At 35.8% G+C, this 21,745-nt stretch overlaps 4 protein-coding genes across 4 annotated transcripts; 2 read left to right on the top strand and 2 right to left on the bottom strand.

The window, feature by feature from the left end:
* Window positions 1-34: 34 nt before the first annotated feature.
* Window positions 35-2,823, top strand: Tsp_10446 (zinc finger protein). Its single transcript, XM_003372840.1, has 11 exons — window positions 35-194; window positions 287-537; window positions 595-706; window positions 782-931; window positions 1,360-1,480; window positions 1,535-1,670; window positions 1,724-1,842; window positions 2,075-2,180; window positions 2,303-2,530; window positions 2,634-2,709; window positions 2,816-2,823. The coding sequence occupies exons 1-11, from the start codon at window positions 35-37 to the stop codon at window positions 2,821-2,823; spliced, it is 1,467 nt and encodes a 488-aa protein (XP_003372888.1).
* A 461-nt stretch (window positions 2,824-3,284) lies between these two features.
* Window positions 3,285-12,192, bottom strand: Tsp_10445 (muscle cell intermediate filament protein OV71). The gene is made up of 9 exons (XM_003372839.1): window positions 8,877-12,192; window positions 7,516-7,601; window positions 5,812-6,329; window positions 4,861-5,047; window positions 4,445-4,603; window positions 3,902-4,190; window positions 3,672-3,805; window positions 3,495-3,602; window positions 3,285-3,410 (listed from the first exon to the last, which is right to left on the bottom strand). The coding sequence occupies exons 1-9, from the start codon at window positions 12,190-12,192 to the stop codon at window positions 3,285-3,287; spliced, it is 4,923 nt and encodes a 1,640-aa protein (XP_003372887.1).
* A 1,530-nt stretch (window positions 12,193-13,722) lies between these two features.
* Window positions 13,723-16,333, top strand: Tsp_10444 (solute carrier family 35 member F1). Its single transcript, XM_003372838.1, has 7 exons — window positions 13,723-13,828; window positions 13,892-14,046; window positions 14,153-14,312; window positions 14,518-14,674; window positions 15,576-15,631; window positions 15,708-15,862; window positions 15,929-16,333. The coding sequence occupies exons 1-7, from the start codon at window positions 13,723-13,725 to the stop codon at window positions 16,331-16,333; spliced, it is 1,194 nt and encodes a 397-aa protein (XP_003372886.1).
* Window positions 16,334-17,755: 1,422 nt separating this feature from the next.
* Window positions 17,756-18,466, bottom strand: Tsp_10443 (putative snoRNA binding domain protein). The gene has a single exon (XM_003372837.1). The coding sequence runs from the start codon at window positions 18,464-18,466 to the stop codon at window positions 17,756-17,758; it is 711 nt and encodes a 236-aa protein (XP_003372885.1).
* Between the last annotated feature and the right edge of the window lie 3,279 nt (window positions 18,467-21,745).

The following is a 21,745-nucleotide window of genomic DNA, read 5'->3' as shown; positions in this document are numbered from 1 at the left end:
AAATTGATTCTGAATTTTTGTATATGGTTTAGAAATGGCTATCATTAGTCGATGTGTATGGGTTGCGCTGTTGAAGAAGAAGCAGAAGGATAAACTTAAGTATGCTTGCTGTGCATCTGGTTGTCGATTCAGATCCGTCAAACGGTATAAGATGGTTTCACACATTAATGGTCACAGAAGTGTGAAAGAAAATGGTGTGATATTTGTTGATTCTTCATTTCTCTAAATTTCAACTGATTTGTAAAAATATTATAATAAAATTATATGTTGTATTTTTTTTATTTAGATTCTATTAAATGCCCATTTTCTAAATGCAGTCTCCTGTTTTCGAATGAAGAAGACTACAATGATCATTTGTCGTATCACCGTGAGGAACTGAATTTGCAAGAAAGGGGATTATTGTTTTTGATAAATCGAAAAGAATATGCCGAGGGTAAATTGCAATGTCCGTTGGAGGAGCTGAAAATGATGCAAACCGGAATTCCTCCACCAACACTTTACAACATAAAGCATATTTGTTGTTGGAAGGATTGCAATGTATGTATCAGAAATTTCACATTCATTTTTTTAATATATTTTGGTTTTTAATCATAGATGAACATTCCAAAATTGGACGACTTTTATGCCCATGTTGCTGATCATGTTAAAGCGTGCAAAGAAAAGAATAATAAAGCGCCGAGAATACCGAAAATATGCCAATGGGATAGTAATATATGTTTTTTATGATGTTTTTTATCGTATAAATACTCTCGAATGCTGATTTTAATAAATATTTGTTTAGACTGTGGTAAGGAATTTAAACAGTGCTCAGGATTACTTGAGCATGTCAAAACTCACACCGGATCGAAGCTGATGTCATGTCTATGTTGCACGCAGACATTTTCTAACAGGAAGGGTCTGTTATTTCACATGATGCGCCATGCTCGAGGGGGTATGCTTTTTTGTAAACTGTATCATCACTTTATTTTTTCATAAATATGCATCATACATGTAATTGTTTGATTTTGAAACAACTTTTTATAATGTTCAATGTTCTCATATATTTATATTGATTTTTTGGAAAAAGATTTGATTGCGATTCGAATTTCAGATGAATGCAGGTATGAATGCAACAAATGTCTGAAGAAATTTAAAAGCGAATACTTGCTGAAAGTTCACAAAAAATGCCACGGTAAATATTTATTTGTATTTTGTGGTTGCAAATTTTAAATAAGCATCAAAGACAGGAGGGTCAGATTTACTTGAAGAAAATATTTTGGTGAAAAGTTTTTTTCATTTTTAATATTAATTTTACAAAGTGTATTTATATTTCCGTGAAGATGTTTATTAAGGACAGGAATCAAGTGACTGTTTTTTTAGAGTACAAAGTAGTTTGTGAGATTTGCGGACGGCCTGCGGTATCGAAGAGTAACTTGAAAAAACACATGCTGCACATGCATAAATCCCAATGTGATTTTAAATGCTCGAAGTGTGATAAACGGTAATGATTCTTTTTTTTGTATTTTGTTATTTTAATTTGTTCTATTTATTTTAGCTTTAAAACAGTTCAAGATATGAGAGCGCATGAGTTTTCTCATGCGAGCCATGTTGTGCATCCATGTAAAATTTGTGGAATTGGCTTTATGACGTTATCAAGTTACACAGTTCATAGAAGAACAGTTCATGTATGGGTTTTTGTTTTTATATTTTCAGATAATTTTTAATATTATTGTAATATTTTTAGAAGCTCAGACCATATCGATGTCATTTATGCTTGGAAAATTTCGATCGTCGAGATAAGTTATCTAAGCATTTGAAAACGGAACACAACATGTCTCCTCCTTCCTATACTAATCGGTTCAAGTAAGATGCTTCTTAATTTATAGAAGAAGTACGTAACTTAGGTTAAATAAGAATAGAGAGAATAACAGATGAATGATGCAGATTTAAGATTTTTTATGGTTATTGAAAATATTCTTATATATTATTGTCACACGATGCTTTCTGCTTTCTTGAGCAGTGTATTTTATTATGAAAATAGAAATTGTTCATGTTAATTTACGAAAAGAAAGTAAAAAAGTACCTTTATGTTTAGATATTTACCTAAACCAGACGGTGTCTATGAATTGGCCGATGCACAACGCGAGTACACTGAAAGAGGAAACTCAGAAAACTTGCCTTTGACGGATAATAATATTCCGGTATTGCCGTATTATTTTCATTATTACATAGATAGATATTTTTTTTCTAAATATTTCATATCGTTTGTTGTTCTTAATGGAAATATTCAAATTTATTCGATTGATCATTTGTAATAATTAAGGTGGTTTCAATTGATCCGATTTTGCTGCAGTTGCCAAATTCCAGTGATGATGGTGATGTCGGTTTTGGTGTTGGTGGTAATGGTGATATCGGTTTTGGTGTTGGTGATGTCGGTTTTGGTGTTGGTGATGTCGGTTTTGGTGTTGGTGATGTCGGTTTTGATGTTGGTGATGTCGGTTTTGGTGTTGGTGGTGATAGTGATGGTGATCTTGATTTTGGAGCTTGGTGGGTTGAAAACATCAATGAAGGCGATTATTTTTCAGGTGAAGATTTAAAAAAAAATTCTTTTCCCATTTATGTGTTCTTTATTTTTTGCTTCTTTTTTATTTCAGATATGCCGTTCGATTAAAGAATTTGTTGATGCTGATAAAAAGTACGTAGCAAAAAATGAAAATTTTATTGGTGAAGGTTATTTTTACATATATTTTTCGCGTAAATTTGTTATAATTTATTTCTGTTACCGTAGTGAAATTGTTGCACAAGTTTTATTTTCACAATCACTATTTCGATATAGAGCATTGAATGAGCAAAGTTTAGAATTAGAAAAAAAAAAGTTCCATTTCAAATTGTTATCATCGTGCGTGTGAATAAAAATAAAGCTTCTTGAAAAATAGAACGATATTATAAATTTGATACTTGATAATAGAACTTTTGAATCAAAAAAAAACCATTCAACTAACTTTGGCAACAATATACGTTTTTTGTTGAATATTACCTTTCGTAATTTTTCTGTATTTTTCAATTTGTATACGGCAGTCGATCCACGAAACACCATAAAAATATAAATAATACCGACCAATTAATAGAATCAAAGCTACCCCCCACCCCTTTCTCAGCATTTTTTTCTGTATTGTTTGTTGTTGAACAAAAAAAACAACTTTCTTGCTCAACCTTGTTGAATGGTTTTCTGCAAGTGACTTGCTCGTTCCTACAAAATAGCAATAAATAAATAAAAAAAGAACGTTCTAACATAACATCTCGCGTCATACTTCTCCTTCTCGGTTCAACAATGTGGTGGAAACATTGGAACCACTTCCCCAGCTAGTTTCAGCGTCGAATATTAGTTCGTTCGGTGGACGTGCCGTTCCTCCTTGATCTCGTGCCCAAATCTGAAAAATCATCATCATCATTACGAAATATGCCAAAAGTAAAAATTGGGCAAGTGTAGAAGAGAGAAGAAAAAAAAAATCTACTTTGCATGTTTTTCCAGCTTTCAATACCGTTCCTGGTGGAAGAGTGTAAACAACTTCTCGTTTTCCATCAATTTTGCGTTTAATTTTCCATTCGCTGATATTCTCTTCCTGAAAAGAACGAAAAAAAAAGTTACTTGAACAATTATTCTCAAAAGCAAATGGAAAAAAATAAATTACCTTTTGTCGGTGCGTATTTTCCAACGTGATGAATTTTCCATCCAAATCGCATTCACTGATTACTACATTCCCTTTGGCGGATCTTTGGAACGTGGTTCTTGTAGACATTTCACCACGAACAGTACGATTACTTTCTGCAATTGTAGAATATATATATATATTTTTTTTTCATGAAACAATCAACAACAATAGTGGGAAAAAATGATGACGACGGTAGATTTGAAATTTACCAGTTTCTTCTTGTTGTTGTAAACTGTGCGATTTGACCACTTGTTCGACCATTTGACGAAGTCCGGCTCGACTTTCTTCACCTTCCAACATTTTACGATATATAGCAATTTCAGCGTCGAGCATTTGTTTAGTATCGAGCAAAGCTTGCAATTCGGACACCAGAGCGTGGCATTCTTCTCTCATTTTGCGCAATTGTGCATCACGATCATTCAATGCCATCTCATATTGACGTTGATCATCTTCGAGTTGATGATTCAATTCTTGGACTTGTTTTTCCAACATCACATTCTAAATCGATTTAAAAAAAATATTGTTGTAGTAGTCTTTTTTTGTACTGTTAATGTCAAATTCATACTTTGCTTTCTAAATCGGCAAGTTTGCCTCTCAAATCTTGCATATGATCACGCATGCGTTTGATCTCTTCACGTTGATAACTGCCTTCCATACCTTGTCGATTGGTTGCCGATTGGACTTCTTGTACCTTGGACAAGTGAAATTTGATTCGATTTGATTTAAAACAAAAAATGATGACAATTTTTTACTTTTAATTTGTACCAAGATTCCATGTCAGTTTTGTTTTGCTGTGCAATAATGTCGTATTCGTTGCGAATATCACGCACAGCCAATGCGAGTTCGTTTTTGAAAAATTCACGCGTATCCGTCGGTTCTCTCGAAAGCAACGCTTGCAATTCTTTCACTTCCTGCAAAACAGAAAAAAAGTTCAATTTCAATTGTATCGATTTGAAATGGAAATCAAATTGATCAATCAATCGACTTGATCGTGAACACGTCGTAAAAATTCCAACTCTTCCAACAATGTCTGCGTTTGATTTTGAAAATCTATACGACTCAACGTTTCTTGGTCAAGGTCCTGAAAGTGGGAAAATGTAATTTCGACAACTGCAAAAAGACTAATAATAAAAAATAGTTTTTTTTTTCAACATGAAATTAAACTTACAGATCTCGCTTTTTGCAATTCGTCCCAAAATCGTGCATTGTCTTTGTTGTATTTGTTCAACTCATCTCCGAGATTTTTGTATCGCTGACGTAGCATGTTGATTTCAGTCTCGGAATCGTTGATCATATTGCGCAAATTGGTAATCTGTTCTTTATCAGCTTGCCGAAGTCGAATAGTATCATCATATCTTCAAGTGAAAATAAAACAAAATTTTAAATCTGTGAAAGAAATGCTGTTCTAACATGTAGAGATGGTATTAATAAAACTAGCATCTTGCAAATGTATTGTTCTTTTTTCATATCAAATTTGTCTTTTGTTAAAAACAAAATTGATCAAAACTAATGAACTGAATGAAAATCATCTTGTACAAATTATTAAAAAATCAAACAATTAATTGTTATATAAAATTTAATATTTTTATTTAAAATGTATTTTTTTTTCTTATTCTTATATTTCTGAAGTTTATTATTTCATCTAAAAATAAATGGAAATATTTTCAATTCTATTCACAGTGGTGACTGGAAAATGAGGTCAACAAAGACGTAAATAGTAGCAGAAGGTGACTAAGAAGGGTGTTGTCCGTCCGTCCTTCGGGACGTTCAAGACCGTGACCGCTTTTGGTACTGTAGATGCGTTGTTGTCGTTGTTGAATTGCAGCAAATTTGTCAAGACGAGTTTTGCAAAAAAGACCAGTTGGCAAAAGTGAAGAACTTTGACAATTTCATTCTCTTCACTTGAATCCAATTTCAATCCCTCTGTGTAATATACAGCAGCAATTTGGTTGACAATTTATTCAATATTACTCATGGAATAAGAAAAATTAGAAATTTTCTTTTTCTACTTTGTACTATTGCTACTTTTTTTCCCACTCCCACCTATTTCAAATCCTACTTCAATTTTCTACACTGTAATAATTAATTAATCGAGCAATAGTAAACGAATGATATTTACCTGCGTCGAAATTCAGCAATGTCATCTTGTAGACGTGATATTTGTACTTCGACTTCGGTTTTCTGCCTGGCCATATCGTCGATTGTTCGCCTGGCATCGCTCAAACTGCCGGCGTATTTTTCTTTGATCTCCGAAGTATCTTTGCCCCATCGGCTTCGCAAATCTTCCAAATCGGAAACCAGTTTTCGATTTTGCGATTCCAAACCTTTGACACGGTCGATGTAATTGCTGAGACGGTCGTTCAAATTTTGCAATTCGCGTTTCTCTTTTTCTGTGGCTTCCAAAAACGACTGGGCCGCGTTGGCCGAAAATGCCGGACTGATACCCGACACGGTCGAACTGCCCATTTCGGTGACAATTTTCAAAACCCTGCCGCCGGAACCCTGACCAGCGGATCCAATGCCTCCGCTTGTTCTAGTCGACGAACGTCCGGCCGTACGCGGCGTGATCGTCGAACGATATTCATTTTCGTATTCCATGGTGCTTTCGTTGCTCTTCGACATTTTCTCTACCGTTGCCTGAAAATGACCAACGCGAATGGGATCAAATGCAAATTTTTAGAAATTTCAAATTTCTCTTCCCCAACACGAACTCGGCCGACCGTCTCGACGAACCGACTGGGAATAAAATTGACGCGTTGATCCTCGCGGTCGGTTAAAACTTGTATTTTTACCACTACTCGAAAACCGGTTTTTGGCCAAACTTCTCTTCGAAACCGAATCGCAATTACTTGCGCGACAAAACCGGTTTTTACCTGTGGGAGTTTTTCTTCCACATCTTCTTACAATTACTACAATTGCTCGTTGAAATGGCGACGATGAATCGTATCGAAAATTTCACTCGCACTTTTGCTCCCCCCCCCCATCTTCCACTCTACAAATGTTAAATAAACAATTTTCCAATCAAATCAACGATACATTTTTTTTTCATTTTTTAGTAAACAAAACCGTAATGAACGTTGAATTGATAAATATTTGCATAAATTACTCGGTCAAAAAAGAAAAACAACTTGCTCCGAGTGTGAATCATCACCATCGTCTTTTCTTTTCTTCTCTACCGTGCGAAACCAGCTTGAGGTGGATTAGCATCATTGAAAACAACAACGACAACAACAACTTAATGTTTCTTTTTTTCCCCCTTCTTTCAATCCAACTGTAACATTTGATAGAAATTTGAAATTTCCCAAAGAAAAAAAATATGTTCAAATGAAAAATTTCACATCGCTTATTTCTTCTTCTTCCATTGTGTTCAACATTGTTCGCTTAGTCGAGTGTGAAATTTTCGACGAAAAGCACAACCTTGACACATACTTCACTTTTGACATCAACTTTGACAAACTAGTATCGACGTCACTTGATGATCACTGTATTACATTCTTTCGAAAAAAAAATTCCATCTACACACGAAATTATTTGCATATTCAATTTAATATACAATATATTTGTTTCTTTCAAACAATTGTTTACAAATTATATATATATGTATATAAATTCACATTATGTACACATTTGAAAATGATAAATTCACTTGTGCGTGATAAATGAAATGAACGTTAGTTACAATTTGCTATTGTTGAACAAAGAAACAATTTCTATGAATCATTATTTATTTGTTTTATAAATGGTGCTGCACCACATTCTCTCACAGATAAGTTATGATTCAGCGATTGGAATTGCATTCTGATTGACAAATCAACCAACCGACCGACTTGCTCGGTAGAAATTCCATTGCGAAAATAGATAAACCGGCTTCTCGCAAGTAAAACCAACTATTATAATAGTAGCCGTCAACTGAAAAAGAAAATATGCCGTTGCATATCAGTAGAAATACAATGGAAAATTCGACTGTTCGACCATTATTCAACTTTATTCTTCAATTCTGTTATTTAATTGAATTTGTCCAAAAATGAGAAAAAAAAACATTAAACGAACTATTTCTTTTGTGGATTTTTAAATTTAAACGCTCCACTGTTCTATTTTGAATAAATTTCACTCATCTTTGAAAGCAAACTAAAATTGTTCATTTCTTTATCACAATGTATTTCGGTGATTTCAGTTTTTTCTTTTGCAAATATTTTAATACTTTTGAAATGGAATTTCATCTTAAATTACAGGACAAATCAATTTTATCATTTTATGCAGTTTTATCTCAAGTGCACGTTTCATTTTAATCGAAAACAGCGACAAATTTTAAAAAAAAGTGGAACAATTCAATTGAATTTATTGATATACTATTGATAAGTTTTAAACTGTTTTGCGATTCATATCTGAGCACAATTGCAACTGTTGACTGATACAATATAGATGTATTGGATCTTCCTCGTCGATAACGATAATCAAGTTGCAGTGGACTGTATAATTAACCCGCGGTTCGACTATTTGAACCACTGAGTTCTATCTTCGATATACGGTTCCCCCTATTGGACCCGCGTCGTAAGCTCCAACGACTTACCTATTGTCTCTGCTGATTCCAGTCACGTTTTCTCCGGTATTCCTTCCCGTCTTTCGAATATAAAGACCAAAACACAATCTCGAAAAGAACACCAACGCTTTATTCGACTAGAGATCAACTGACTCACACACACTGACTGAGTCTGACTGACTCTCGCTCTGACTGAGTCTGACTGACTCTTCTGAGTCTGACTGAGTCTGACTGACTCTTGCTAACTAACTAACTGACAACTATATATATATATATATATATATATATGTGATACACACACGAAAGAAAAACAAACTACAACAACAATTAGGTCAAATATATCGGGTTGCTTCTAAACGGTAACGACTGTTTCGCTGGTATCGAATTGCTTCCAGACAAAACAACTATGGTCAGCTATATCGGATTACTTCCAAACAATAACAACTATGATCTGCTATATCAGGTTACTTCTTTCTTCTAAAAATACCTTGTCATACTGTCGATTACTGACGTTCAGGTTTTATCTTCGGTTGGAATCTGCAACATCCTCCCCCGACGATGGAGGAACTCCATCTATTACTGCAGATTCCAACAGTCGTAATTTCTTTGTTGGTCGTGTAATTTCACGCTTTGCCACTTCCAACCGTTCTGAACTCGCCACTCCATCTCTTCCGTGGTACAGTTCCAGTACACGTCCCAACATCCAATGACTTTTATTCCGTCGTCTTCTGCTATTAAAACGATATCTCCCACTTTCGGTTCCGTACCGTCTCCTCGCCATTTCGGTCGAGTACAAAACGAAATTATGTACTCCGATCTCCATCGCTTCCAGAAGTGGGCAATCAGGTTTTTTCTGTAACGCCAACGCTTAGTTAGACGTCCGACGGTATCCGTCGCTTGTCCATGATGATTTGGGCCGTAGGGCGCATCTTCACATTTCGTTAACCAATGTGGACCAGGCCCCCACAAATTATTGCTTACCAGTTCTTTCATACGACATCCTCTGGTCAAGATGCCAGCGGGGTTGTCTGCAGTGGGGCAGTGTCTCCACCACTGCGCATCCGTCAGCTCTAGTATGGATTCCACTCTATTTCCCACAAAGGGTTTCCACCTATAGCTGTCCCATACGATCCCTAGTGCTATTTTTGCTTTACTCTCTGACACAACGTCTTCTTCCGGGAGCGATCGCAACACTAAGGGTTCGTTACTTGACCACTTTGTTAAATGAAATCCTGCGGTCTCCATCAACTGTTTCAGTTCTCTCACACATTCCATCGTTTCCATTCGATCGTCGAGTGAAAACAACAGGTCATCTACATATACATTTTTTAGCACTTCTTCGGCCGCCTTGGGCCACTTGCTCTTGTTCAGTCTGGCGTGATGCTGCATTACTGCTAAGGCTAGAAAAGGAGAACTCGTCAAGCCGAAACAAATTCTCCTGAAGCGAAACGTCTGCGGCGGTGACGGGTCACCGGGTTCTTTCCACAGGAATCGGGTTACGTCCCGATCTTCCTTATGTAATCCTATTTGAAGGAACATTCGGGAGACGTCAGCCTGCACCCCGATGCGATGTCTTCTAAATCGTAACAGAATTCTGACTAAATCACTCTGCAAGGATGGCCCTGCCTCTAATTGTCTATTCAAGGATGTTCGCCCGAAATGGGCTGAAGCATCGAATACTATCCGACCTTTCGTCGAAGTCTGGTCGGTTTTAAACACCATGTGGTGTGGTAAGTACCAGGTTCTTCCTTCATCGCCATGTACGTTCTCGACTCTTTCTATTATACCATCAATTATGTACTCTCTCATCGTCTTAGAATACATTTCTGACTTTATGGGCTCTTTCAAAAGACTAGCTTCTGTTTTCAACAAACGTTGTAGCGCGTATGCGTAGTTGTTTGGTAGATTCGGGAATCCTGGCTTCCAAGGTAGCTTGACAGTGTAGCGTCCGTTGTCATATTCTAAGGTCTCTTCGAAGGTTTTCATGAGACGAGAGGCAGAAGGGTCTTCTTTCCCCTTATCATCCGCCACACCAATAATCTCTAAGTCCCAAAATCGTCTAAGATCATCTTCGCTGTACTCATTTTCTGTCTTCACTAGAAGTGTAATGCATTTTCCACTTCCGACGTCTGCTGGAATGTTGCCTGACAAGATCCACCCGAACGGTGAGTTGACGGCTTCAGGTAACGCGTCTCCACCCACTATTCTCTCTTTGAATAGCAAGCGGTTATAAAGGTCTATACCGATAAGTACGTCAATTTCCGTTCGTTCTCTCGGAAAAATGTCTGCCAGCTTCAGTCCGTGTAGGTGCTCCCAGTTCGCTGCTGATGGGTTTGCATCTACCGTTGTTATTCTCGGGACACAGAGTGCTTCAATGGGATGACTGTCTTCGCCTCCGTAGATACCTTTTAGGCAAAACTTCACGCAACGCAGCTTCTCATACTTGCTGTGCGTTTCTCCTAGCCTCAACAACATCAATCGTTCCGTTGTACCTCTTAACCGTAACGATTCTGCCAGATCCTTCCTAATAAGTGATCGTTGGCAACCGGAATCGAAAAGGCAGGTTACAAGAAACTGATTTCCATCATCTGATTGCAAGATGGCTCGTGCTGTCTGCAACAGGTTCTCTTTCTCTGACGCTGTTCTTCCCAAAAGTATTCGGGCGCTCGAAACACTTTCGTCTTTCTCAGTCGTCGGCTTCTCAGACGACGTTTCACCAGCTCTGGATTGGTGTGTTCCCTTGTCTCCATGGAGCAGTTTGTGGTGCGCCTTCCCACAAGATGGATAATCACACCGTTTGTCTTCCGGGCACCTATTTCCCTTGTGACCTCTTCGAAGACAGCGGAAACATAAGTTTTCACTGGTCGCTATTCTCCATCGATCCTGCGTCTTCTCTGCTAGGAACTTGGGACACTGACTTACCCGATGGTGTTCTCTACACATCACGCAGCTTTCGGATGATCTGATCTCCGTATGGAGAGCGGCTACAGAGGGTAATTTCTTTCGAGGTGGACTCTTCGTTCTTATAGTGACGTCTGATGATGGTTTACGGTCACTCATACTGACAGACTCTTGCACCCTTATTCCGTCTTGCAAGAATCGTAAGAAATCCTCCAAATTTGCTGCTTTCGAAGGTTCAGAAAGGATAAGAGTTTCCCATCTCTTTCTTGTACTCAAGTGCGTTTTCAGCTTGAATATCTCCAATAGGACTTCTGACGCTGTCAGCTCTGGAGATGAAGGGTTCTTGCCCAACGCTTCTAAGGCTCTAATGTGTTGGACGATTTCATCATAAAATTTCCTCGACGTTTTCAATGACGCGTCGTTGCAAGGCGTTGTATCTAATAGTTTCCGGATATGAGTTTGAATGATCAAGTCTCTACGACCGAAACGACTCTTCAGAATGTCGATAGCTGCCGAATAATTGGCTGCTGTAACTGCTAAACCATCGATAGCGTTTAACGCATTCCCAGTCAAACAGGATCGAAGATACGTGAACTTGGTGGTATCTCGAAGTTCTGACTGTCGGTGTATTTGATCTTCAAACTGTTCCCAGAATGTATCGAATTGGAGAACGTCTCCATCGAACTTTGGAAGTTCCCACTTAGGCAAGTTGACGTGATAAAATGCCCCCCTATTTGGCGTTGTATCACGACGATTATCGGTCACTGAGTCCTTTTCCAAGTACTCCTCAGCAATACTACGTGCCTTGACCACCTCAATCTCGAAACTGTGCCAGTCGGTGATATCGTCCGCCGGTTTCGCGGAATCTTCATACTTCTCTACCAATTGGCGTGCTTTGTCCAAGCACTGATTCAGAAGAGCTAAGAGGTTACGTACCAATGCACGTGAGTTGAGTTCTTCGCGAGCTCTCACTAATTCTTCCATATAGCTAGAAAGACGAGCTCGCATAGCCGCAATCCTATTTTGACAGTCTTTGGCCGATGACTTTATCGATGCCATTCTTAGACCGTAACAATACTAAGTACAAATCAATATCGTCCACAGGTCGTGATAAAGATCCGGAAGTCTCAGTCTTTCCAATCTGATCCGATATCCTATTCTATCCGGATCCGGCTCGGAGGACCAATGTATTGGATCTTCCTCGTCGATAACGATAATCAAGTTGCAGTGGACTGTATAATTAACCCGCGGTTCGACTATTTGAACCACTGAGTTCTATCTTCGATATACGGTTCCCCCTATTGGACCCGCGTCGTAAGCTCCAACGACTTACCTATTGTCTCTGCTGATTCCAGTCACGTTTTCTCCGGTATTCCTTCCCGTCTTTCGAATATAAAGACCAAAACACAATCTCGAAAAGAACACCAACGCTTTATTCGACTAGAGATCAACTGACTCACACACACTGACTGAGTCTGACTGACTCTCGCTCTGACTGAGTCTGACTGACTCTTCTGAGTCTGACTGAGTCTGACTGACTCTTGCTAACTAACTAACTGACAACTATATATATATATATATATATATATATGTGATACACACACGAAAGAAAAACAAACTACAACAACAATTAGGTCAAATATATCGGGTTGCTTCTAAACGGTAACGACTGTTTCGCTGGTATCGAATTGCTTCCAGACAAAACAACTATGGTCAGCTATATCGGATTACTTCCAAACAATAACAACTATGATCTGCTATATCAGGTTACTTCTTTCTTCTAAAAATACCTTGTCATACTGTCGATTACTGACGTTCAGGTTTTATCTTCGGTTGGAATCTGCAACAATAGAAAAGAATACACATGGTATGATTGTTTCAATTTGCTTGGGTACAAATTTTTATCAGCGTAATTACATTCAATGGCTAGTTTGAAAGAATGTTGTTGTTGGCGTAATAAATCATCTCGACTAGAAACGAACAAATTTATGTAAGAGTCGCATTTATAATAAGCAATTTTAAAACTACTCGCCATATATCAAGAAAAAAGTACTGATTCAGCAAAATACGTTTTTACTATTGGAACTTATTTTCAAGTTAAATTTTAAATTTACAATTGCAAACATGAAATCATTTTGATAACATTAAAAAATTAAAACAAAATTATACTTGATTGCTCAAAAAATTACTGTATGTCAGGTTTTATTCACTCAGCATTTTTACTTGTTTGCTTTGTAGATTACTAGGATGCGCTGTATTAGTTTCAAAATTAACTTTTACTTTCATTAATTTATTATTTCGTTGCATTTTATAAATCACAGTTATGAACTGTACATATTTTGAGGAAATTTGATTGGCATTGGTTGATTGGCCAACAGTTTAAAAGATGAGCTTTTCTTCTTGTTGTAGTAGAATTTGAGAAAACGATTTTAACAAAAAGTAACCGCTGTAAAATGAATGATGCGGTTCCAATCGATGACGATGACGGTTTTGACTGTAGCCCTTGTTGTGAAGGAAGCCGTTGCAAGTTTGTTGTTTTCTGTAAATCCGAAATGGTAACTCACCATCATATTCACTTGTTCTAGATATATGGCAAAATCTTTGTTCATGGGTCAGATTTTATCCATCTGTTTATGCATTTCAGCTGTCACTAGTCAATATTTGAGTGACTATTTCCATTTTCATGCTCCTACAGGTTAGTGATGTTGTTGGTGTTTCTTGCCATTTGACATTTTTTCCATTTCATTGATTGTTTCAGCTCAAAGTTTCTCAACTTATTTTTTTCTCGCTCTTGTATACGGCTCGATACTTGCTTTTCAATCGTCCGACGCGAATCTCGTTGAAGTATTTCGCAGTCGAGGTTGGAGATATTTCATTTTGGCTTTTATCGACGTTGAAGCAACATTTTTGATGGTCAAAGCATACAGTTATACAAGTCTGGCGAGCGTTCAGGCAAGTTCCATTTCATTTTTTCCACCTTTCTTCTGTTTCTTAATTTAATATGCATCTGTATTTTCAGCTTTTAGACTGCTTTACCATACCTGTCGTTTTGATTCTTTCGTTTCTTTTTTTGAAAGTTCGCTATTTGATCATCCACATTGTGGGCGTATCCATTTGCCTGATGGGTGTTGGCAGCTTAGTATGGGGTGATATTCAAATTGGTCATCAGCTTGATGATGGTAAATTAATTTTCATGTATTTATGTACTTATTTGACAAATTTGCAAAATTATTCAACAGAAAAATGATCGATCGAAATTTACCATTTCCAGTTGGTAAAAGTGATACAATATTTTACATTTATCATTTGTCGTTTCAAATTTCCAGTTCAAATATTGAAAGAATGTTTTATTATGATTTATGATTGACTTTTGCATTTTTATAGGATCCAATCGACTGTTGGGTGATATTCTTTGCTTGTGCGGTGCAACCATGTACGGCATAAGTAACGTTGTTCAAGAATGGCTTTTGCAAAATCATTCTCGTACCGAATATTTGGCAATGATTGGAATATTTGGCAGCTTCATTTCAGGGATTCAATTGTAAGTATTCTAATGGTAGTTTATTAAATTTTTTTTTTGTAGTGTAGTAATTTTTGAAAAGTTGAATACATTCATTATACATGTTGTTAAAACTAGTTAATTATATTTCATCCAACTAATTTGTATAATTTATTCCATAATGTTATTGTTGTTGTTGTTTGATACGTTGATCCAATTTGATGATGATGATGATAGATCCAGTTTTGAAAATTGTTTCACAAATGATCGTTTGAACTTTTTGTCGAATATTTTTCAACATATATTCACTTAATTAGCTAGTTCATTGTGCAGTTGTTTACTAATAAGCAATAATATTGGGGCATTATCAATGGCAGCAGCAGCAGCAGCAGCAGCAGCAGCAGTATATTAGAAGTGTATATATTGGTAGATCCGATGCGCTGTTGTTACTCAGTCGTGCGACGCAGTTGAAAATGAATTTCGCAAAACGGCACACCTGGATGCATGGATCATGTGATATTTAATCGGAAATTTCTTCTAGTCGAATTTCATGTTGCTGAGAACATTTCAAAAGAATTTGCATTCCTCAAATTGACCTCGGCATGAAGAGGGAAGAAATCGGTGCTTTTTGCTGCTGCTCGAGATCAATGAAATGGGAAAATGCGTTCGTTGAAAAGAAAAAGGGTGCTATTGGGATTTTATTTTTCATCAATTCTGGCCGACATCCATTTGAACAATTTTCAAGTGTTAATCGAAAAATTTTCAAATTCGTGCCAAATAATATTGATGCCATTTTCCAGCGTATAACAGTACTAAGAATTACGTTTTGAGAAAAAGACATTAACACGGCGCGGTTGGGTTTGTTTACTTTTTGATAATGATGAAAATTAAAATGATCGATATTTACGAATGGAATTTGAACAAAGATTGTTCGTATTTGTAGGGCAATTTTAGAAAATGCAAATTTAGGAACCGCTTCGTGGCATCAGTATGAAATGAGTGAGTAGTTGTTGTTCAGAGGATATTTTTTTTCTTCTTGTTCAACTGCTCATGTTTTTTTTATTTTGGTGTTTAGTTTTACTTTTGGTCGCATTTGCCGTTTCCATGTTTGTATTTTATTCGATGGTTTGCGTGGTTATAAAACGTTCCAGCGCTATAATGTTCAATTTGTCCACGTTGACGGCCGACTTTTATGCCGTTCTTGTCAGCTATTTTGTCTTCAAGCATCCGGTAAATGGACGATTGTTGTGATTGGGGGGAAAATTTAAATTTTTTCAATACACAAGCTGTTTTCAGTTTCACATACTTTTCGTCTTGTCTTTCCTACTTGTCGTCATTGGGACGATCGTCTATTCGGTGAAACAGACCGAAAAGCGTAGCAAAGCACTGCCCTGTTGGCCGAGACGTCGACCGTCGGCCGATGTGCATGGCGAAGGGCAGCAACAACGACGGCAAGAAGCGGCCGAACGAAATCACAAGGAAAAGAAGAAGATCAGCAAAATTCAGCAAGATGAAGTGAACAATTATCCGGGCGATTATGCGATGAAAATTTGTCCCGTCCACGGAGCCGTGCTTGTACGCAACGTACGTCCGGTCGAGTCATCCGGCCAAAAGGGGGGCCTATTACCGGCCGTCGACTTCAAGCAGCAACAGAATGCAGCAGCACGTTCTACGGATGAAAATTTTGTTGAACATTTTTAAAATAGCGAAAGTTTCCATTTTATCTTCGATCATAATTCATATAGTACAAAAATCAAATAGAACATATTTTGTTATTATTATATTTGTTATTTGTATTTGTTTTTCGATGAGCTGAATTTTTTTTACAACAAAATAAATATATTCTGATTTGTTGAAACGAAGAATGATGAATTGAAAATTTAAAAATAAAACATTTTTTCCATTCAACAAAAGAAAGTATCTTTTTTAATTTACAATTATTGTAATACTTACTTACTGTAGTAAGTAGCGTGAAAAATAAAGTACAATATGATCATTTGAATAATGAACACCACCAACTAATGGAAAATGTCAATTAACATGTATAGAAATATTTAGATGAAGATATTGTTTTGTTTTTTGAGTAAAATGTTTGATTTGGTGAAAAAGAATAGTAATTTTCTGTTAATGTCAAAAGTTGATTATTAAAATTTTACAATGTGAAAAAAAAATTTATTTTCAACTATTGCATTGCAAAGAGAACAAATAGAAGAAGAAACACATTTTCCCACTTTCTCTTCATTTCAGCATGGCAGGATGAATTAATTTGCAATGATGTCACATGATTTGTTCCCACGGCCATTCTTGCAAGCGGCTTTTGGAATAATCAAATTTGAAAAAGTTTTAAATGTCACGGATTGGAGATGAAAAACAACAACTGCTTTGGCGATAAATTAACCATCCGAACATGCAAATGTCAGGATTATTGTTTCAGCAGTTGAACTTTTGCCGGTACGACACGTTAGCTGACGTTGCTGATTTCATTTCCGCTTGCGTGTTTTCGAAATTTTTCAACACGTGCAAATTGCCTTTGGGCGAAAAAAATAATTTGAATTTCAAATTTGCGCTATTATTATCTTTTCCAACGGTAAACAGTGACCATCTTATTGTGGTTTATTCGTTTTCTCCTTTTCCACGAAAAATTTCTTCCAATTTCACCACAATACAAGAACACATGCATGTGATTGTGTTTGTGTACATGGTATTGGTGAAAAAAACAAAAAAATATGCAACAAATATTTGGAAAATTTTACGAAAAGTATCCTGTTTTTTTTCCAATTTTAAAAAATAGCAATTTCAATTTAATGAACCTTTACTTGACCCTTCAAAAAGCATACATTGTTTATATCTGTGTAGCCGATGTTGAGAGAAGCACCAAATAAATAGCAGTTGACATAGAAAGAGATGAATATATATACATTATATACGAATTGAATTGAAATGGATAGGTAAATTAATTAAATTGAGTAAAAGAAGAAGAATATAAAAACATTTGTATATATATATATATGCATATATAAGAGAAGATAGATGATTATTTATGAAGGCTATTTTGTAAAAACCGCAAAGCACACCGGCACTGGTTCAGATATTTTTTTTTCTTCTCGCCAGCCAATTAGTTAGCTATTTTTTCTCGATGGTAGAAAATTGTGGAGGCGGTTGCAAGTAAGCTTGACGAATGACAGCTTCGTAAGCTGGTGGCGGTCCGTGATCATAAGGATCTTCATAAATAGCTGGAGGAGCAGCATCAGTTTGATCTCGATCATTGTTGACAACGTACAGATTCGGTGCAGTGACAATGGGCGGTCGTCGAACAGAAGAAAATGGATAGTCGATTTCACCACTGTCGAAGGTATTGTTGTTGTGGTCTTTTGCTCGTTTGGGAACCCATTTGAAATTCAAGCATTCGACGCCGACAATTTGGCAACAGCACATTTTGCAGAAAAAGCCTCCAACGGCAGCGACCAGAGCAAATGTGAGCGGAATTACGGCCAAAAGTAGAAACATTTTGAAACTCTGACCATCGCCACCACCCCAAGTTTGAGCTTGACGATTCAACGTACATTTGGTTCCATAATAATCTCTCGGACATTTGCATGTCAACGTACCACCGTTTTCGACAAATTTGACCAACAGCGAGTCGGAAATTTGCAAAAAAAATCGTCGACATTCGGTTCCATCGGCAACTTCTTCGAAACGATTCCCATCAACAGGCCAGACGTGCAAATCCACGTACGGCACACCTCCATTGCAACAAGTGATATTCGGCAAAGCACCGTTGCCCAAAGCAAACAAGCTACCAAATAGTAGCAGCAACACAGTCGAAGTGTTCATTAACTGAAAAATTTTTAGAAATGGATAAAAGATTTTCAGATTTTCAATAAACACAAATCGGTATAGAACGTAACCGCGCAAAATAAAAAAAAGAATAAACTTTTGGATATGCAGAAAAAAATGAAGGATATATATATACATATATAACAACGACCAACGGTAAGGTAAAGCTGAATTGCAGATTTGACACAACCGCCTCGTTCGACTGAATAACAGCTGCCTATAGCGTTCTTTCATTTGGTAAACAAACGTTCTAGCGCCGCGCTTGTGCTAGCCAATCGCAACGATTATGACGGTGCTGAAAAGCTAATCAGAATTTGCTGAGGGGCATGGAATGGAAAAGAGAAAAGATATTTGAAAAATAATAATGAAAACAAAAATTATTTTATCACGATGACAAAGTTTTTGATCAACAAGCAAAATTTTAAAATAATGAAAAATAATCTCATGCCTCTGTATGAAATATTAAAAAATATTAAAACTATAATAATAATTTGTGCATAATATGCATTTGGACAATATTATTCATGTCAATAGTAATGCTGACAAAAAGAAAAAATGAAATAACCAACGCCAAAAGAAATAAAACTTATAAAAATAAAAAACGAGCGTGCTATAATAATAATAATAATTATTATTATTATTAATAATACAGCTTCAACTGAGACGACCCATGTCTCTCTCTCTCTTCCCATCTTTTCTCTTCATTTTTCTTTTTCCAATACGGTTCCAAAAGTTACATATGCGGCAATAAAATTTCAAAAATGAACACTATCTAAGAAAATTGCTCTTATATATATTATATATATATATATGTATGTAATATACGAACGAATATACGATGCTAAATTTTTGCCGCTAACGCCGACCAGCGGCAACAGTTGAAGTTGAATATTTTGCAAACGGCTCTGCTTTCGAGCAAATTCAAAGAAATGCTACTGCTGCAAACTGAACACAGTTGAGCCAAGAACGCAAATAAAATTTTGTCCACTGTTGCAAATGAAAATTTTCGTTCTTCTCTCTGTGGCAAAGGCTAAATGCAATATGCCGCTTCTTCGAAATGCTAAGTTTGCAAAAAAAAAACAAATGACACTCGTAAATAAAATGATCATCATCAATTATTCAAAACAACATGTACAACAAGAACAATTGTTACTTGCAAAAATTTGAAATTGGAAAAAATTTAAATTTAATACGAACTTTTTCATGTAAGCGATATGCACAATTTGAACTGTTGAAAAAAAAATTTTTTTTTCTCAAATTTGCATACAGTTGTTGACAAAAATTTCAAATGCAATCAAGCCAACATGTTATCCAACGCTTCACAAGTTATCCAAGTCGAACGCGTCAATTACAGGAAAACTGACCGTGCTGTAAGTTGTAATGCAAGTTTAAAACATTTCACTTCTTGAAATAATCGATATTTTGCTCGGTTGAAGCTAAAATCAATACGCTCAACTTCTTGTATTGAGCATTTTCTCACGCATCATTAAGTCAGTATGCGCGTTTGGAAAAGTTGAATTTCAAAATAAAAAAAGAAAGTCAAAATTAACACATCCAGATAATATTTTCATATATGTATATAATTTGATTGATATTAATTTTTTGAAATTAACAAACATGTAAATTTATCCATTTCATCATTTGACTGACTGACTGATCGATCGATAATATAAATACATATAGCATAAAAATGTTTGAAATGAAAAATTTTCCACCAACATACGCATATAATTGTTTTATTCTTTTTTTTGCTTTTAAAAAATGATAATTATTAAAGTAGAAATGGAAATTTTTGAAATAATTTAAATTGATTGATGAGCTGCGAATGGTAAGAGAAAGAAATTATATAAAATTACGAATAAGATCCATGGTAAAAAAGGAAAACAACTCCTCGATGAGTCGGATATCGTGTAAGATTTCATCATTTGTACAATAAGCTTTGATGAAATGATATGGATAAAGAAAATAACTCAACTACTTGTACAAATTGCAAACAGCTTACTGTACAACTGAAGAAGGAAAAATTTCTTACATTACTTGCGAAAAGCTGCTGCTAATGGCTTCTTTTTCTTCTATTGAACAAATAAATAAATCATTTTGCGGTAATCCAACATTTTGCATCGTTGAAATGTGCAAAATTAACGATTCCAAAAATTTAAATGTTTTCTTATTTTGTTTGTTGTTGTTGAATATGCAAATGCGAATAACAGTTGCTCAGTTGAATAAAAATGCGGCAAGTTGGTACGACGATTGCGCAACGTATTATTTATTATAGATCATAGAATTTTGTTCGTGCGCTTATGCTGCGGTTGTCAAGACGAATGGATCGAAAGTTGTCAGAGTTTTTCATTCGTTAACATTCGACTAAAACCAATACTTCTTCCATCCTCGAACTTCATCTACAAACTATTACGCAAGCTGATCAATATTTCACAGCGGCCGACAACACAAGCGGATAGCTGTCGACTGGCATAATTTCTTTAAACCAATATGCTAATTAATTAATGGATAATTTCCATTTTTTCAACCTTTTTTATTGTCATTTATCTTGTTTATTATTATTAAAATTTTTTAATCATCATCATCTCACGGAAATCTCTGAATCGATTGCACTGTCTGACACATCTACATCTACATACTCTTTGGAGTGAATATACAGACAAAGAAACACGTTCACTGGACAAATAGTTTAATACTAATAAATACTATTTTGATGAAAAAAGACCAAGAATTTACGAAAAAATTAATACAAATATTCCACTTCAAAATTACGTTTGTCAAAAAATAATTTTTTCAAAAAATGCACTGTGAGCTTGGGATGCCATCGATATTGAAATATTGATTTTTTTTTTCAATTGAACATTTCAGTTCAACTGAACTGAACTGAACTGACTGTGCGTTGGTTTGAATGTTATTCAAGATGGGAAAATTTTTTTTCTCATCAAACACGACGGCTGAAAAAATAAATTTTTCAAATTGGGATACAAAGAAATAAAAAAAAGAAAAACTTTTCTTCATTTTGAAAATAAAAAAATGGGAAATTCCCATTCATTTACCCGGTGAAGAAGAAATTGATGCATTTTGTCGGTTGAATTTCAATTGAAATTTTAATTAATTACTAATCGGATGGTAGGAAAACAGCCATTCAAACATTCATCATTCGTCATATAATCTTACATTTATTATTACTGTTTTGATTTAACTTTGTAGAATTAATTGATTATCAATTAAATTAGGCCACAATAATTTCATACCATATAAACATATATAAATATC

This window comes from Trichinella spiralis, assembly GCF_000181795.1.
Source record: "Trichinella spiralis strain ISS 195 chromosome Unknown Scfld8, whole genome shotgun sequence".
In the NCBI taxonomy this organism is placed as follows: domain Eukaryota; kingdom Metazoa; phylum Nematoda; class Enoplea; order Trichinellida; family Trichinellidae; genus Trichinella; species Trichinella spiralis.
The sequence above is the reverse complement of the archived record's forward strand: the minus strand, read 5'-3'. Positions and strand labels throughout refer to the sequence as shown.